Raw genomic sequence first — 16,894 nt, 5'->3', positions numbered from 1 at the left:
TTAATTTAGAACCGGAAAATCTTTCAATTGATGTTTTTTGAAGATTTGCTTTATATTTCTTTTCTAAAAATGGAAACTTTAAATTGCTCTTCTGAACATTTAAAGTACAGGCGCTTTAAAAAAATCATTCACCTATCGATTTCTAAAATCAATTTAATATCGTTACACTAGGAATACTAAGTTGAGATGTTTCGCGACCGCACGTATGTGTTTCCGGAGGTAATCCTGCTGCGGTACTTCCCTGTCAGAGAAGCCGCGCGGGGAAGTGTCCAGTGTGCGTGGCGAGGGCGGCGGCGCGCGCGGGCGCTCCGTGCTGGTAGATCCACTTCTTACCGGCTTCCTTACCTTTGGTATGATGGTTCTCTCTTCCATGACGCTCGTGGCCGTCATGTCCACCTGATGATTTGTGGCCCTAGATTCGAAGAAATTTAATCATGTTCTTGAATTAAGCTATAAAAAGCACCAATAACCTAATGGTTTGTGGTACAGATCTTGCGGTGGAGGGTTCGAATCCCATCATTCGATTGTCGTCGTGAACCATATCCTAGCACAAGCTTTAAGCGTAGTTGGGATGGTTAAAGGAAATACTAGTAAATTAACAAAAATGTACTATTATTTTAAAAAAATATGATACCTTCAATTGATTGTATTAAATCTTCATCTTATCCTTATCGTAAATACGGAAGGTCGGAGTTTTCGTCTTTTAAATAACTCTATCATCCGTCATCTCAGTCATCACTCCCTTCATCATGTCACCTTTCACACAATCCATACATCTCTTTGTAGGTCTACCTCTTACCTTTTTATCGCACCTATTGTAATAAATCGAATATTACTTTAAAATTTCTTTTTATTGTTGATTGCCCTTAGAGGGGGCGCACACCTATGACTAAACAATCGCACAACGGTTGTGCGATTGTCGATTGTTTCGCAGCTCAACTGTTTAATTGCACAACTAAAAATACCTCCTCACCTCCATATTAGGTCATAGGCATCAAATCGGAACTAAATAGTCATGCGTTAGTTTAGTCAAAGGTGTGCGCATGCTCTTATTTAATTTGTAACATAAGTAGTAATCTATCAATATTTTATCACAGAAGACTAGCAAATGTGTTGAGTGTTTTTTTTAATAATTAAATTAACAAATAAATTTAGTATGATAACGACTATGAATAACATAAAGCTAGGCTAAGCTAATAGGTTGGTAGCAGTGACTTGATTGTTGAACCGTTAACTTATTCCTGTATATAAATAGAGTACACTCATATGTAAGTAATTAAAATTATTTATAACTTTATTAGTACCTTGTTGTAATGCCCAAATCCGCCTTTGCTGTAGTGGCCCGTGTCACCCTTGGTGTTACCTTCGTGCCCACTTTCGAGGTTTTCTTTTTTGAAGAGCCCACCCTGAGGAAAACATGATAAAATATCATGAGTGGTTATTTTATAGTTGAGAAATGATATGTTTGACACGCTCACTGCGTAACAGGCCGATATCGGCCTGACGCGGTACTTAAGCTGATGCGGACGAAGATAACTATGTTATCGCTAGTGCGTAATGATTATCTTAGGTGTATACATTACATTACATAAAATGTATACTATATAATAATGTTTTTACAAAGCTATAGCCATTTAATCTATCCTAGTACTGGTGGGTCTAAAAAGACCTGCCACCTACTGGCGGATACATCATTGGGGGCACATTTCGGCCCGCCGCACCAGATGAAGAATTATAATTTAACTTGCCGCAGTGAACGTGTTAAACAATCTTTTAGCAATACGAATGAAATATCTATAAAAAATGTAGGTGAACATCACGCAATTTCCGCTACCAAGTACGTGAGTAAAAGACTTTTGTTGAATTTTTCGACACCGAAGTCTAGACATTTAGCAATGTTATATTGTCTACCTAAAAGTTCTAGATTACTACAACCTGTACAAAAACATTCGAAAGAAATGCAATACATTTTGTTGGTTTAGTATTTAATTTTGAACACTAAAATTTCGTAAATTTTGTATTTCAAAGTGATCAAACATTTGACTTTCCAAACCGAGAAAAATTCGGAGTTAACACATATAAAATACAATACAAAATTAAACTGTTGTTATATACTTAACTATCTAACATAAATAACCGTGTACTATATCTCTCTTTATTCTGGAATATAATGTGACAAAGATATTTTAAAAAGGGGATAAACAGGAAAATTTACTAGAAAAATCTTAAATTTTTTGTCAGTTTTATGCAGCATAGATATCTTGTTTTTTATAATACAAGGTGGCAAACGAGCTAGCGGCCACCTGAATCCACCAAAATGGAAAGCGATCGCTGTCCATAGACATCCGCAATTGCAGATGCGTTGCATACCCTTCCTTGACGGAGGAGGAGACGCACATAAAGAGAACATTTCCCCTTCCTATGCATCTCTTCCACCGTCAAATCCACTTCCTCTTCCCAAACCTCTCCTTATAAGAAAAGGATCGTAAAGAGAAAGGGACTTAAATTAGGCCTCCGGCACCACACTCATCAGACGAAACACGGAATTGCTTCCATTTCACGCCTGTCTTCTGTGTAGTCGTGGTATTACTGGGGGCGTGCCCTGCACTGCTAACATATTAAAGCGGGCACTACCACTGTTAGTGTTATAGTATTTTTGTCAGTTTTATGCAGCGTATCTATATAAAGTACATCAATAAATATCATGCTAAGTTTGTCATAACATTACGAATATGCTCTCGCAAATTTTCGTGCTAGACCTCCAAGTGTTAACTGGTTTCGCAAGAATTGTTGTAAAAAAATTGTATAAGGAGTATGTCAGTGGTGCAAGGCTGAATCATTGACCTCAGGTATTAGGTATTTAAATAGGTTTATAGGTAATTTGTAAAAGATACACGACGCCAATTTTCAAACTAAAATACGATATTCTCGACAGCTTTGCTTAAGTTTAGATAGAAATGGCTTTAATATCAAGTGTTATTTTAAAATGATGGCGCCGTTTAATTGCCAAGGTTTCATAACACAAATTAAAATAACTATTTTGAACATGACTTACACCCCTATGTATGAAAAGCGAGACTCGGCATTTTTTCATATTTAATTTTTTCTGTGGGGTACATATTAGGATAGGTTAGCAAGTTTTGGCTAGTTAAAAATATACGTCCTGGACCAAAAAAATAAAAAGTTCAAACCTCCGCGTGGCTCTTCTCGTCGTGATGGCCGCCATGGCTCTCTTCTTCATCGAAGTCGCCTTCCTCTTCGAAGAATTCAACGTTCTTTTCATATTCCTCTTTCTTGTGGATATCGTGGCTGCCTTTTGTGCTGTGCCCTTTTGAGTGCTTCCCGGATTCTTCGTACTAAAGATTAAAATAATAAATTTGAACTTTATGCCATTGTAATAAGGCTTTTACTTTGCACTTTTTTATCGCAAGCGTAAAACTGGTGTAAAGTGAAATTCAACCTTGTCTCAATGGGATAACGCTCAAACTTATTTACGATAAAAATCTAGTCTGCTCTATGCAATTTATCTTTGTCATACCAAAATGTTTGGTATTAAATTATTTTTTTGGTATAAAAGATTTTTGTTTTACCAAATCACTACTGAAGTGTAAGGACTTGCCTGTGTTGTGTTGACGAGGTTAAGGTAACTTACTAAGGGTAAGCATTGAGTACGCAATTTTTTATATTGATTTGAGCAACTTTTTTTAATACCTTGGCGTGCTTCTTGCCGTGCTCTTCGTGGTGGTGATGGCCGTAGTGTTGAGATTCGTCGTGGTGGTCCTTATCGATGCCGCCGTGGTCGTCGTATTTGCCGATATGGTTCTCGCGGTCGTGGTGGCCCTTTTTCGTCTTTGTATCTTCGTGTTTCCCCTGTAACATTTGGGTTTAAATTTACAAGTGATTAATTGGTCGATTAAATTATTAATTAGTGGATTAAATTATTAATTAACAGAGTAAATTGATTTGTTAATTAATTATACAAATTAAAGTGGTAATATAACCTAAGGACATATCATTTACAACAATAATTATAGACACATATAAATAATACTAATATTTTATTAAATAACATATAATTAAAGTAACATTGCTTTTAAAAGTAAGAAGGCTAGAAGTCTTCTAGTAGAAGGGAAAAATACATATGTATATACATATGAACGTTTGGTACACGCTCTCTTTTCTACAACAAATTGGCTTCCTTTAGATTTGATTGCTGTGAAAGACTTGGAAAGGAGATTATAATACAACAGGATTCTTTAATATTCACTCAAGTTTGTGCTCCAAAGATGTGAGTTTTTATTTAAATTTGACAACTGCTTTAATTAAAAACTTTTCTCGCGTTATGCATCAACTCCTTACGATTTGATATACAGTAATATAAAAGTTATTAATAACTATATTCAGCAAGTTACAAAACAACTGTATTCAGTTCTCAACGTCTTATTACGCTAGTTTCATAGTTTCTGTAGAGACATCAAAAGCAATTTTGTAATTACGAAACTTTGATACCGAATACAAAAAAGGCAACGCGACTTGATGCTTGTTGGCGTATCATTTGAATTTGTACGCAACGTCTAGTGATGTACCTTTCTTCAAGAATTTCCTTGTTAACTTCATACTATCGACAAAGACAACCAGTCTTTCTAACATGCTTAACTTCTTTTCAACGCTCTTACTATAATTCTTTTTAAAATCAAACCAGATTTCAGAAGTGTGTATTCAACAAATAAACGTTGTAAAAACAAGCAGTTGAAACGAATTAATAACACTGCATTTAAATTTGACATCCGCACAACACTACCTAGTACTTTGAAATCTCGAGTCGAGATTTCTCATTCACGCATTGTTGAGCTGTTGTTTAATTAAAACGACTGTTCTGCGCTCGCTAACCGCGCCACAATCGTACCAGCCTAATTGACTTGTAAACTTCGTCTCTTGACGTAGACTATAGAGAAATGGACTAGGCAGACAGTTGATGTTGCAATAAATTATTTCTGCCACTTCATGCATACACTAACGGCTTATGGACATACTAAAATTTACATTAACAAAACTCGCACACAAATATGCATGTGTATTATTGTTCGTTTCCATTTGAAGAGGGGAATACCTGAGTTTAACTGGTCTTGTCATTTGAAAATCAAAGCCCGAGCCTCTACTATTCCCTAAAGTCCCGTACCGCAACATCTCTTCCAATTTATTATTTAAAAATCAAATCGTACACATTTCACGTTTTAACATCTTTTATACTCTTTAAAATTTTTACGCGTAAAGTTTGAAAAGAACATTAATAATTTACAAGGTACCTTTCGAGAAATGTACAGAATAATAACATTTTTTTTTGTGAATCTTTAATTTGAAACTTTTGTTAAAGTAAAGTGAAAATCGTATAGATTAGTACCTTACAGTGTAAGGTAAAGTGAGACAAATTCATTTCTAAATGCTTAACATTGTTATTGAGTATGATAAGTACTTTTTGGGCAAATAATCATTAACATCTTCATTATTTAATTACAGTTTTAATGTTAATAATTATATATTATTGTATTAATTTAAGAGAATCATTTGCATTGATACATTGTAATATGCAACATTGTCCAAAGTGATGCGGAAACAATAAAATAAGTTCATCAACAAATCAATTGTTTGATAATACAATTGTATGAGATGTTGGCGTTTTTGAGGTTTGATCAAATGTTGGCCGATTGGTCATAGTTTGCCAATACGTAACAATTTATTACGCAAGCGATATGTCATCTATGACGTCACGTCTAGTCTATATTTTCTTTCCATACAATAATACGGGCAAAACAGCAGTTCAAATTCACTTTAATTAAATTAAGGCAAAAGCGTTTCATTAAAAGAAAGTTGACAATAGTTGAATAGGTCAGCGAAAGCGTTGGAAGAAAGCGTTCTTAATGGAGGTTAAATTTATTCCATTATACTTTCTGAACATTATTAACTGAAGTTAGTAATTGTGTAATCAACAATTATACAATCGTTTCTGAACAGACCTTTACAAGGACTTAATAAATTAAAGACATTAAGTTTTTAAACATTTTCCATACATAAGAACATAAAATATATTTTTCTCAACACAGTTCTGAATAGCAAGTCTATTCGCTAGCTGTCAAGATTACTAATAAAACTAGATTAGGTAGCTTTCTAAATATAATAATTATTAATCAACAGATTAAAACGAATTAATATCACAATTAATTAATTGTACAACATAGTTTTAATTACAAATAGACAATATGTTGGCCACGATAACTTTGAAGTTATTATTAGTTACGGACAAACCTTACCGATATCGTAATATAAATACCAGTGAAGCAGATGTGAGAAATTTCCTCTCCGCAAGCCAGCACACTCGTGCGGGGCAATAACCTTTTAGAATATGCTCAGTTAATTATTTTTTTATATGTTATTTTCTTATATTATCTTAAGTAAAGCCTATAATATACTTCAATAGATTTTTTATTAAAGAAAATTATCATATGAGTACAGTTATTGTAAGGTAAACGGCCTAGTTCATGTCCAATGTAAGATGATTCTTATGCGTGGACAATAACTTGAAATGGCGTCACATGACGTCACAGTCTTTATGAGGCTGTATGGAAATTTACGTATAACATATTCTAGATTTTAAAATTACCTGTCGTACTAGAGATACAAAACCGCGGGGGGCTAGAGGTGTCGAAGCAACGTGGGCGGTCGCTCGTTTTGATTAAAGTTAAATGAACGTGTTATGAAGCTTTGACTAACGAAATTTATAGAGGCGGCATTTTTACTTTAAAAAAGCTATCTTATAAATATGGTACTGTTTTTGGTCTTGTGCTTTACTTAGATTTTTAGTTATTACTTATTGGGCAACTAGAACTTTGTTTTAAATTAATTATAATTTTGGGTTTAATTCGCTTATATGACTGTCCCCTGAAAATTTTATCACAATCTATTTTATATTATGCCGCGTCTGTTCTTTCGTAGATCATAGTGAGCGGAGGTTGCCTCACGGGAGCTATAACGAAAGGGTTAATGTATGAATTACGGCTTAAATTATGCATTTTAATATTTGTCTCTCGATCCGCGAGTCCTGGCAAAAAATTAACTTTATTAAAATAACTTCGTCAATTAATCAAACTTTTACTTACTCTTTCTTTTTTATTTTTTATTAAATAATGAACATAAGTAAACGTCAGACTATTTTTTTAATCCAAATATGCCTCATCATTTCTAATATCAGATATTTAGAATAACATTTGTATTTGTCTAAAACCACTCTTTATAACCATAACCTATTCGATCTGCTAATCTTACCTCGTATGCCTTTTTCCCATGCTCTTCGTGTTCCTCTTCATGCGAAGAGTGATGTTCCCTGCCGTTACCTGAATAAACACAATAGTAATAAATAGTTTTAGTATGCTTTAATACAATAAACTTAGAAATATACTTTTGAGGAACAGACATTATGAATTATTTTTCCATTTAGTTTTTACCGATATACTTTAAACTAAAGAGAAACTGCTCGAAAATAAGAAAATGTCTCCGCCTCTGTTACTTATCGTATTCAAATCTAGTTCAGAACTATAAAATAATAATCAAAGATTTGTACGGCGTCTGCGGGACTGATAGGGGTATATTGTCTCAAACATTTACGCAATCACAAATAAGGTGACCATGAGTTAAGATCATTTGAATTTTATTAAAAAACAATAAACAGATCAAACGACAGATAATAAAATGAGAAGCATGTTAGATCGATTTATAAAACCAATAACTGGTGCACTAACCCTATATAGGGTAGTCACGATGACGACCAAATTTTCAGTTACATTTTTTTAGTTTTAATGATTTCCAGGAATTCCTATTCCATACTATTGTTTTGTTTTAAAGTCAAATAGAAACAATTTAAGTTATTTACAAGGGTTACAGTCTTTACAGGTAAAGCTTATGAGCAAATAGAATTGATAAAATTGCTTAATTTTTGCTTTTAAGGGATTTCTTTGCATAAAATATGTTTTTTCTTGAAGGTATGTAAATGTTTTAATACAAATAATTTTTTTTTTTATTAATCTAGGAACATATATGAGACTTCGGTTTAAATTAACATAAAATTGTAAATACATTGTACGTCTTTAGTCATTTTTATTTTGTGATTATTAATATTGTCCTACGAATACGAGTAATATGGGGACTCTATTCCACGTTTACTCATCTCTGTCTATTTACTGAATTGGAAAGGCATTGCATTTGAAATCGTTTAAGAAAAGAAATGCGTCTGTGATTTTTTCCTATACTTGTCTAAAAGCGTTAAGAGAAAAGATACATTGTAAAATACGCCGGTTCATAATCTTTAGATTATGATAGATTTATCTATATTGCATTTATATGCATTGTAATAACTCAAAAACTACTAGGCTGATTTCTAATTTTTCACAATTAAAAAGCTACGTTAGTAAGTAACATAGGCTATGTTTTTTATTATTGTTTAATTTCATGCGGGCGAAATCGCAGGCAACCGCTAGTCGTAAGTAAACTAGTAAATGTTTTATTATAGTCAGAAAAACCAACATCTTTTTTACATGTTTCGTAATCAGACAAAAACGTTCAATGGCTCTTAGAGTTCAGGAACCTAAATGTCTTTTTCCACTAAGAGTATATTCGATTCGTTGTAGAGTAGTTTCTGCGACATGATAGTGATTGCTTTAGAGAATGCGGCCAAAGTCGCGTCACCAGCCCAGTGGAAACACTAACCGTGTCGTATCGATTGATCTCGACACCAACGATCCATGACTGTTTGTTTATGACGGTAGAACGAAATTCAATCCAAATTGATATTAACTTTTCTTATAAAAAGAAATCTATAGCCCCGATATCGTAGTGGTTCAGTGGTTTAATACTTAAATTTGATTCCTAGTCCTGTTTCCTAAATACGTGCTGTCTCATATTATTATTCATATTAAAAATAAATGACAAATTATAATAACAAACCGATCTTTTTGTTGCACAGATTAAACATTGTTATAATAATTCTTTGACAATCTCTCATTGAAAGTGATTCACAAAAATTCATTGACCTCTTGACAAACACAATTGCATTTTAACCGCAAATTCATTTCGTCAACTTGGAAAAGATGTTATTAATAAATAAATTGAAATAATTTTAAATCACAAATATTATAAAAAAAACTAGAATAAATAAATGATAACAGAGATGCGGTTTTTCGATTTTTACCAATTTCTTTAAAAACGGTTAGTGTTTAACACTATGTTAAGCGCTTTTAAATAAAGGATACAATTTTTTAAGTAAAATCCGAATTAGAAATCAATAAACTTATAAATAAAATTCAATAGTTAACTACTCCAATTAATTTAACAATCTTCTTCATCTGTCTTATCGTTCTCGTGTACGGTCGGCGAAACAGGTTTCTCTCCTCCACACATAAGTCTATCATACGTGTTTTTTGTCGCTAGCAATGCATTTATGCATGTAGGACTCCCGTCCTTATAATTTTCGGTCGGACTACCCACTAAACCCCGCGGTGTTCTTCGCCTAACCGGGCCGTGGCATCTAAAGTATATCATACGTCATCTCAGTCATCACTCCCTTCTTCATGCCACCTTTCACGCAATCTTTTTTTTTCTTATTAGTTATTATTTTTTAACTAACTGGTACTAAATTAATTCTGTCTATTATTTGTATAGTGAGAGCGTCTATGTCGCGTTTCTATTTCACCACGTTTGTGAAACATCCCGATCTCAGTTCCGTGTTATCCGTGAAGGTTAGTTTTTAACGCTATATCAATTTCCAATTCTCACAAAAGTTTTGTAATATGCAAAAATCCGTAGCAAATCTGTTTCAGTAGTCATTAACTATTTGCTAATTTTTTTTCATGAATTGGAGTTTCTTTTTCTCTTAGTAACAAGATATTAGTATTACATTTTAGTTTACAGCAACTAGCTGTTGCTCGCGACTTCGCCCGCGTGAAATTAAAAATGTTGCCTTTGTTACTCACAGGTAAAGTGCCTTTCTAAGGGTGAAAGGATTTTAAAATCGGCCCAGTAGTTTTTGAGTTATTTCCATACATACAGAAATATAAATCTTTCCTCTTCATAATATTAAGTATAGATTACGTACTTCTATTCAATTAAAAAGCTTTAATTATATTAATAAGTAAAATGAGACCTTTTTAAGGAAATTACGCGAACGGAAAAGCATAGACAAGTCATAATTTTTTAATTAAAAATTAAACGCAGCAAACAAAGATGACTGCAAAACCAAAAACAAAAAGCGATCAGAACCGCAACAGATTATGAATATGATAATATTTATATTACATCTTAATATGTTAGCTGTGTGTGTTAAACTAGCCATAGATAGAAACAGATGTAAGTTCCCACCTTTGTTTAGACGACTTATTCTATTAGACAATTTCTGAGAAAATCAGACACATAAACTTCTATAGAATGTTTTTAAAATACAGAATATATACCTATAAATAGATCAGTTATTATTAATAACATAGAAATCTAAACATCCCATGGAATATGCCCATAGGAATTATTATTCCACATTTGGATTATAATAGCCTAAGTACTAATGAAGATATTCTACAACATGTCTGCAAAACTAGCTAGACTAACTAGACCAGACAAGATGGAAAATATAAGTGGATTTTTATGTCTATTTAAAGGGTTTCGTTATCCTGTAAATCCCTTCTGTCCATGTTAGACAACGAATCTGCAATTATCGGCTACTGGCTGCAAATATTTTGCAATTAAAAAACAACACAAACACGTTTAGGAGAAACGTTCTAACAAAAGTTCATTCATTATTGAAAAGTTTTTAGTTTTCTCATGTTGGTAAGCCTGTAAGATTAATTAATCCGAACATGTTAAAATCAAAATAACATCAGAAGTGTAAAAATCGTACCAATTTAAAGATGCATAGATGTTTTTGAAGACACATATAGTTATGGTTTTGCTAAATCAAATTTTCAATAGACTTATTTCTATTTCTGTTGCAAGCATCCACACAGAAATGGAAAGGATTTAACACATTTTTAAATCTTTAAATGTCACACTGATAGAAAAAGGACAACGTAGTATACTTTTAGTTAATAAATGTATAAATGTACACTAGTACCTTTGATAAAATCTTCATTATTCGCTGATAAAAACACACACATACTATTTACAATAATTGTAGAATTGCGTTATTAAAATAAAAACGGTATATTGCTCACTTCACATCTTACAATCTCATTCGCGCCAAAATCCTTGTTGTTTTTTAATCCAAAATTGTTTATGGCTTTCTTGGCGGCCAGTACGATATAAAATATTCAGCCACAATATTTTTGCATCTTAAACAATTATGATTTTACAATTAATTACCTTATAAAACCTTAGAATATTTAATCTAAATTATGCTCCTACTTTTAAATGAATAAAAATATATTTACAATTGTTGTCAGCGCCATCTATTATCGATTTTTGGGTAACCAAATATTAGGAGCAATTTTTTAGTAAATCCATTTTTTTATAGAATTACGTGAATAGACACAATGTTCTTATCAATTTACAAAGAAAGTCAATTTAGTAGAAAATGAAGGACAAAGCTAAAACATCATAGGGGATCAGTTTGATAAGAATCCGAGAGAAATTTGAAGCAAAATATTTTTAGCTATATGTAACAGTTTCGGGACAAAGAAAAGAGCAATTAAGCCTGATGTAAAGAATCACGTGAATCCTTAAAAGAGGAAATTCATTTGTTTCTTGGCTTTAATAGTAAGTATTCATTCATACATGTATTATAATATTGGCATCTCTATCATACTCTACTAAAAAACAAAGGAAATTCGACAATCAAATAACTGTTCCGCGATTGTCGATTGTTTCGCAGCCAATTCAACTATTTAGTTGCACAACTCAAAATAGTGTGCTCATATGAATCAAAGCGAGACTAAATAGTTATGCGATAGTGTAGTTTCAGGTGTGTGTACACTAATCCTATCCTTAAGGCTGTACTATCAACACTATAAAAGACGAAAGATTTCCTTTTTTTAATTTTGTATGTATTGAAATAACTCAAAAACTACTGGACCGATTTCAAAAACTCTAACACCAATAACAAGCTACGTTATCAGTAACAAAGGCTAATTATTTACAGCCAGTTTTTTAAAAGATCGCAAACAAGCAAGCGTCCATCTTTATTTGGTGATATAAAGTGATCGCTGTTCATAGAAATTTGTAGTCATGCGAAACTTTAAACTATGGAGGACGATATCGAAAGAAGTTATTGGAGTCATTTCTAAAAATATAGTTATAGATATCAAAAGTTTTGGGGCAACACTTGACACTCATTTTTTGATAATACAGATAAAAATAACGTGATTTAATGCATATCGGATGTCGAATGTCAAGCTATCAGTGATTGTAATAAATAAACATTTGATATTTGTAATACAAATGTATTAGATTATTCAACATTACGTGGAACTGTCCTGTATTTATAGAAACAGGTGGCATTTATAGCCGAATTCCCAGCTACTTTAACTTAGATATTGTTAGGAACAAAATTAGTACCGTGCTATAGAATTGGCGCAACTCTAGATTATCGGCATAAACGTCACATCCCTAGCTGACTCTGTCAATGTCACTAGAAGTATGGATAGATTTGGCGCGCATCCTAAGTCCTGACGAGAACTAACCTGTTGCTCTGAGTTTAAAGCGACAGTATCAACTAAATAAGTTGTCTAATAATATTAAGTAGATATAACGAATGGTTAACCTTTCGTTAGTTTATGGGTCGATAAATTCTTGATATGGGTTTCCGAACTACGTAACGCGAGTTTTATTCTTTTGGAATTTAGTTAAATCTAACACTAATGAATCATGTTTATTAGAGTTTGTAGCCTAAACGGCTGAACAGATTTCGATGAAATTCGGTATAGATGTAGAGGATGGTCTGGAAGAACATATATATCTGGAAGAACATACTCACTTTTTTTTTTTGATTCCACGCGGACGGTGTCGCGGGCGAAAGCTAGTGATAAAATAAATGAAAACGAAGCAACAGCTTAATGTAGTGGAAATCTTGAAAACTAGCATAATAGTAATGATGTTAAAGCACAGTGTAAAGAGCCCATTTTTGACAATTCTTCTTCGTAATAGACAGTTAATAGTTTGTGATGAGTTGAGGAAAGATGGAAGAATTGCAGGGAACATGATTGGAAAAGGAGTGAAATTAAACCTAAGATAAAGACATCTGGACGGGAACTAGTACACCGACCCTTCAAAATGTTTGGATGAGGACAGAGAGATAATACACACAATGTGAAGAATAAACGATGTTATCGCCTGCTTCATACTCTTGTACATAAAAATCTCCAACCAGCAACTTAAAAGAAAGTGTTGATACCTTTAGACGACTGTTTGATCAAAATGATTCATCCCAAAGTTTATCTGAATGACAAGATTGAATGCATGTTTTGATTATATAAACGACGCCTTGATCAGTATAAACATGACATAATCGGTATCGCAAGCATTACGTAGTCAATGAAGAGTTACAGAATATGCAACGGTAAACACTAAAACGATTACTTTTGTTTTTATGCGTGGGTATAGTCTAACCGAGATCCTACCTGATGTGTTCTGATCGAAACATCTAGAAGTAATATCTTTATTGCTAGATTGTACAACGATATATACGTCACCAACTCACTATACGCCCCCACTGAGGGGCTCGGAGCCTACCCTAAGTTTGGGGTGACTAGGCTATAGTCAACCACGCAGGCCAAGTGCGTGTTGACTTCACACATATCTTTAAATTTCTTTAGCGGTATGCGCAGGTTACATCGCGATGTTTTCCTTCAACGTAAGAACGTGGGGTAAATTATGTACATATGAATTCCGAAAATCGAAAATCACATTGGTGGCGGGATTCGAATCCAAGACCCGTAGATTACAAGTCAAGTGATGGTACCCCTTAGTCACCGATGCTCCTAACGGTATATATTTAATACAAATTAAACATTACTTTACAAATTAAACATTTACATACGTGTGAAATGTAAATACAAATACCGGTAAATCAGATACAGATCAATTCAATAAGCATCTAGTTTAACCCTTTTGTTTTTTCTAACTGTCGTTAGATTTGTTTATTTTTCCGCCTATTATTCCTTGTCTTATAGTAAATAAGCAAATTCCTTAACTTTTCTATGTAATTCTGTAATTCATTACATATATTCTAGATCGAAAGCAGTATAACTTATGACGTAAAATTTCACATTGAATTAAACATGAAATTATTCATTTCGTTAGTGTTAGTGAAAAAACTCTAATAAGAGACTAATTATTTACCTCTTTCGAATTCGTAGTTTTCAGGTTGTTTCTTTTCTTTCGCGTCTGTAGCTGATGAGACGGGGTCAGTGATCGTGTTAGTGCTTTCGGACACCACGGAGGCGCTGTGGGCGGTATCCGCAGCCGACGGTATGGAATCAGCTGCGGTGGTGTCAATTTCCAAAGCAGTTGTTTCTGCAACTAGAGTTGTTATCGTCGTAGGAGTTGTAGTCGTTATATGTGGAGTCGTGTGAACCTCAGTATGCGTCGTCTCAGGTGTTATGTCATCCTGAAACCGGCGGCCCAATCTCTTTTTCGGGAAGAACAAAGTTGGCTCACCCTCCTTTGAATCTTTCTCCTCTGGCACTAATGATATTCTGACACGACCTTTATCTTTCGGATCTGCTTCAAGGTATTTCGATGAGAATTTTTGTGATGTCTCATCTTTGGCATTTTTATTCCGTTTAGGTTTACCTGTGGTCGGTTTCTCTTCGCTCTCCTCGTAATCTCTTATCAAGAACGCATTAGGGTTAGAAAACAATGAGAGTTTATTACTCGGCGGCGGATGTTCCGCTGCTTTAGGCTTTGGAGTCGTTACAACAGATTTCTTTGCGACAATTTTGTACTTATCTCTAACATCTAACATTTTTTCGTCATATTCGTCGTACTCGGAACTTCCCTTTCTCCATTCGGGCTCTTTTAGGTCGTATTTGTCGTATTCCCTTCGTGGAAATCGTTCCAAGTTCCTTTCTTGTTCGTCCTTAAATAACTCTTCCTCTTTGATTTTTTCAGATATTTGTCTTTGTTCTTCCTCGTGGCGTTCTTTTAATTCATCGACGCTGTCTAAAATTTTTGCTTTCTTTGCCTCGGATTCACTTTGATCCAATTTTTCTTTGCTCGTTTTGTCTTTATCTTCATAATCATAGTCATCGTCCTTTTTTGTATCCGTGTTTGCCGCTTTGCTTTCACTTGAAACATCATGTTTTTCACCCTTCACCTCGTCTAGTTCTTTCAACTCTTCGCTGTCCTTTTTGTTTTCACTACTTATATCTTCTACACTTTCAAAGTTTATTTTATCTTCAACTTGTGCGGGGTTCACTTCCTGTTTAGTTATAATATTTACTAATCCCTCGATATCTGCCAGTTTCGCAGGATCCGTTTTATCCTTTTCAGATTTAGTAGCTGCACTATGTACTATATGAGGGTCAGTGGTCCCAGTAGCGACCCATTCTTTTTTATCAAAATAATCGTCACTTCCACCCTCTTCTTTTTCGTGGTAGTCATCCACTTCTTGATCTCCTTGGGGTTTCAGCACAAAATTGGATGGTAACGCCAATCTCTTTTTGGGTTTTTTCTTTACAACGTCAACAAACTCACCCAATTCTGCGCCATGTTTATTCTTGAACGGAACCCAATCCGGAAACAAATCCCCATTTGCTTGACGTTTATTCACAATTCGTTTATCACTCGTAGAGCCAATGCTAAAGGAAGAAGAATAAGTGAAAAGTAGAAATAGAAGATACGTAATGAACATTTCAGTGCTGAAAGAGCTCGAACTCCTCATGATGAGAACATTACTTATTAGTAAAGACACAGCGCAAGGTAATGCCGAGGCGGGTTCGCGACGCGGACTGTAGCCATTCGTTAACCACTATTATTTATATTGTTTGTAAAACGAATCTCTCCGGTAGCGACGGACGAAAGAATGGAGTGGATCAATTTTAAATATTCAAGTCAAATAGACTAAAGTTTAAATTTAATGAAGAGGAATATTCAATGTTTTACTATGATTAATCGATAGTTTTTAAGGTAGAAGGTATTATTACGAAAATTTCTGAGGTTTTAACAGCCGAAGTGTACTAGAAAATTTCAAGAAATTTTTGACATCGAAATATTGAAAAGATGAGCAAATCATCTTCAAAAGCGTTATTTGCAATGTTACTTATTTATGTTTACCTATATTAAATTATGTACTTAACGTTACAAAACCCAAGGAAATATTTAATACGTAGAACATTTTTAAACTTTTCACTTCAAAACAAAAAATGTATTAGTCGTATCCATATTAAACTTTAAAAGTATTTGTCAAGTAGTCATAAAATGGAACGATTCAGGCGGTAACCTGAGGTTTTAAAATTGTTTCAGAGTAAACATTCCGACTATATTTCAAGGTCATGCTACTCCTTTTTGAGTTAGGTATCATCTTTGTTGTCGAAACACCAAGGTCAATCAATCTTGGGTAATAAAACCATAAATATTTTGTTCATAAATTTAATATATGAAATACCGAACATTAGCATTTAGCAATACTAAGCTTAGTTATTTAAGTAAACCTAGTTATTCATAAAAACAAAACAAAAGAGATCTCGATTTGATCTTGAATCTTCAATTGTTTTTGGGACTTCAAAATTACTAGAAGTCTGGCCATGTCAAGAATGCTGTAAATATTAAGGAACTATAACTAGTCTATCTTCATTAGTGTTTAAAGTTACCGTAGATTTTCAGTGTTATAATAACTGATCTTCTTCAGTCTGTGTAAAAAAAC

The 16,894-nt window shown here is 33.6% G+C and overlaps 1 protein-coding gene across 1 annotated transcript; it reads right to left on the bottom strand.

Annotated features, from left to right (window-relative positions):
* Positions 1-160: 160 nt before the first annotated feature.
* Positions 161-15,967, bottom strand: LOC106111698 (calponin homology domain-containing protein DDB_G0272472-like). Its single transcript, XM_013293846.1, has 6 exons — positions 14,371-15,967; positions 7,321-7,388; positions 3,712-3,870; positions 3,192-3,356; positions 1,305-1,406; positions 161-412 (listed from the first exon to the last, which is right to left on the bottom strand). The coding sequence occupies exons 1-6, from the start codon at positions 15,911-15,913 to the stop codon at positions 245-247; spliced, it is 2,205 nt and encodes a 734-aa protein (XP_013149300.1). The 5' UTR covers positions 15,914-15,967; the 3' UTR covers positions 161-244.
* Between the last annotated feature and the right edge of the window lie 927 nt (positions 15,968-16,894).

Source organism: Papilio polytes, unplaced genomic scaffold (assembly GCF_000836215.1).
Source record: "Papilio polytes unplaced genomic scaffold, Ppol_1.0 DF824150.1, whole genome shotgun sequence".
NCBI classification, from domain to species: Eukaryota; Metazoa; Arthropoda; class Insecta; order Lepidoptera; family Papilionidae; genus Papilio; species Papilio polytes.
The sequence above is the reverse complement of the archived record's forward strand: the minus strand, read 5'-3'. Positions and strand labels throughout refer to the sequence as shown.

Excerpts from the sequence above, each read along its gene's own strand:
- LOC106111698 (XM_013293846.1), bottom strand. The coding sequence starts at position 15,913 with ATGAGGAGTTCGAGCTCTTTCAGCACTGAAATGTTCATTACGTATCTT. Across the intron at positions 7,389-14,370 it reads AAACTACGAATTCGAAAGAG|GTAACGGCAGGGAACATCAC; the intron begins GTAAATAATTAG and ends GTGTTTATTCAG. Across the intron at positions 413-1,304 it reads GATTTGGGCATTACAACAAG|GGCCACAAATCATCAGGTGG; the intron begins GTACTAATAAAG and ends CTTCGAATCTAG.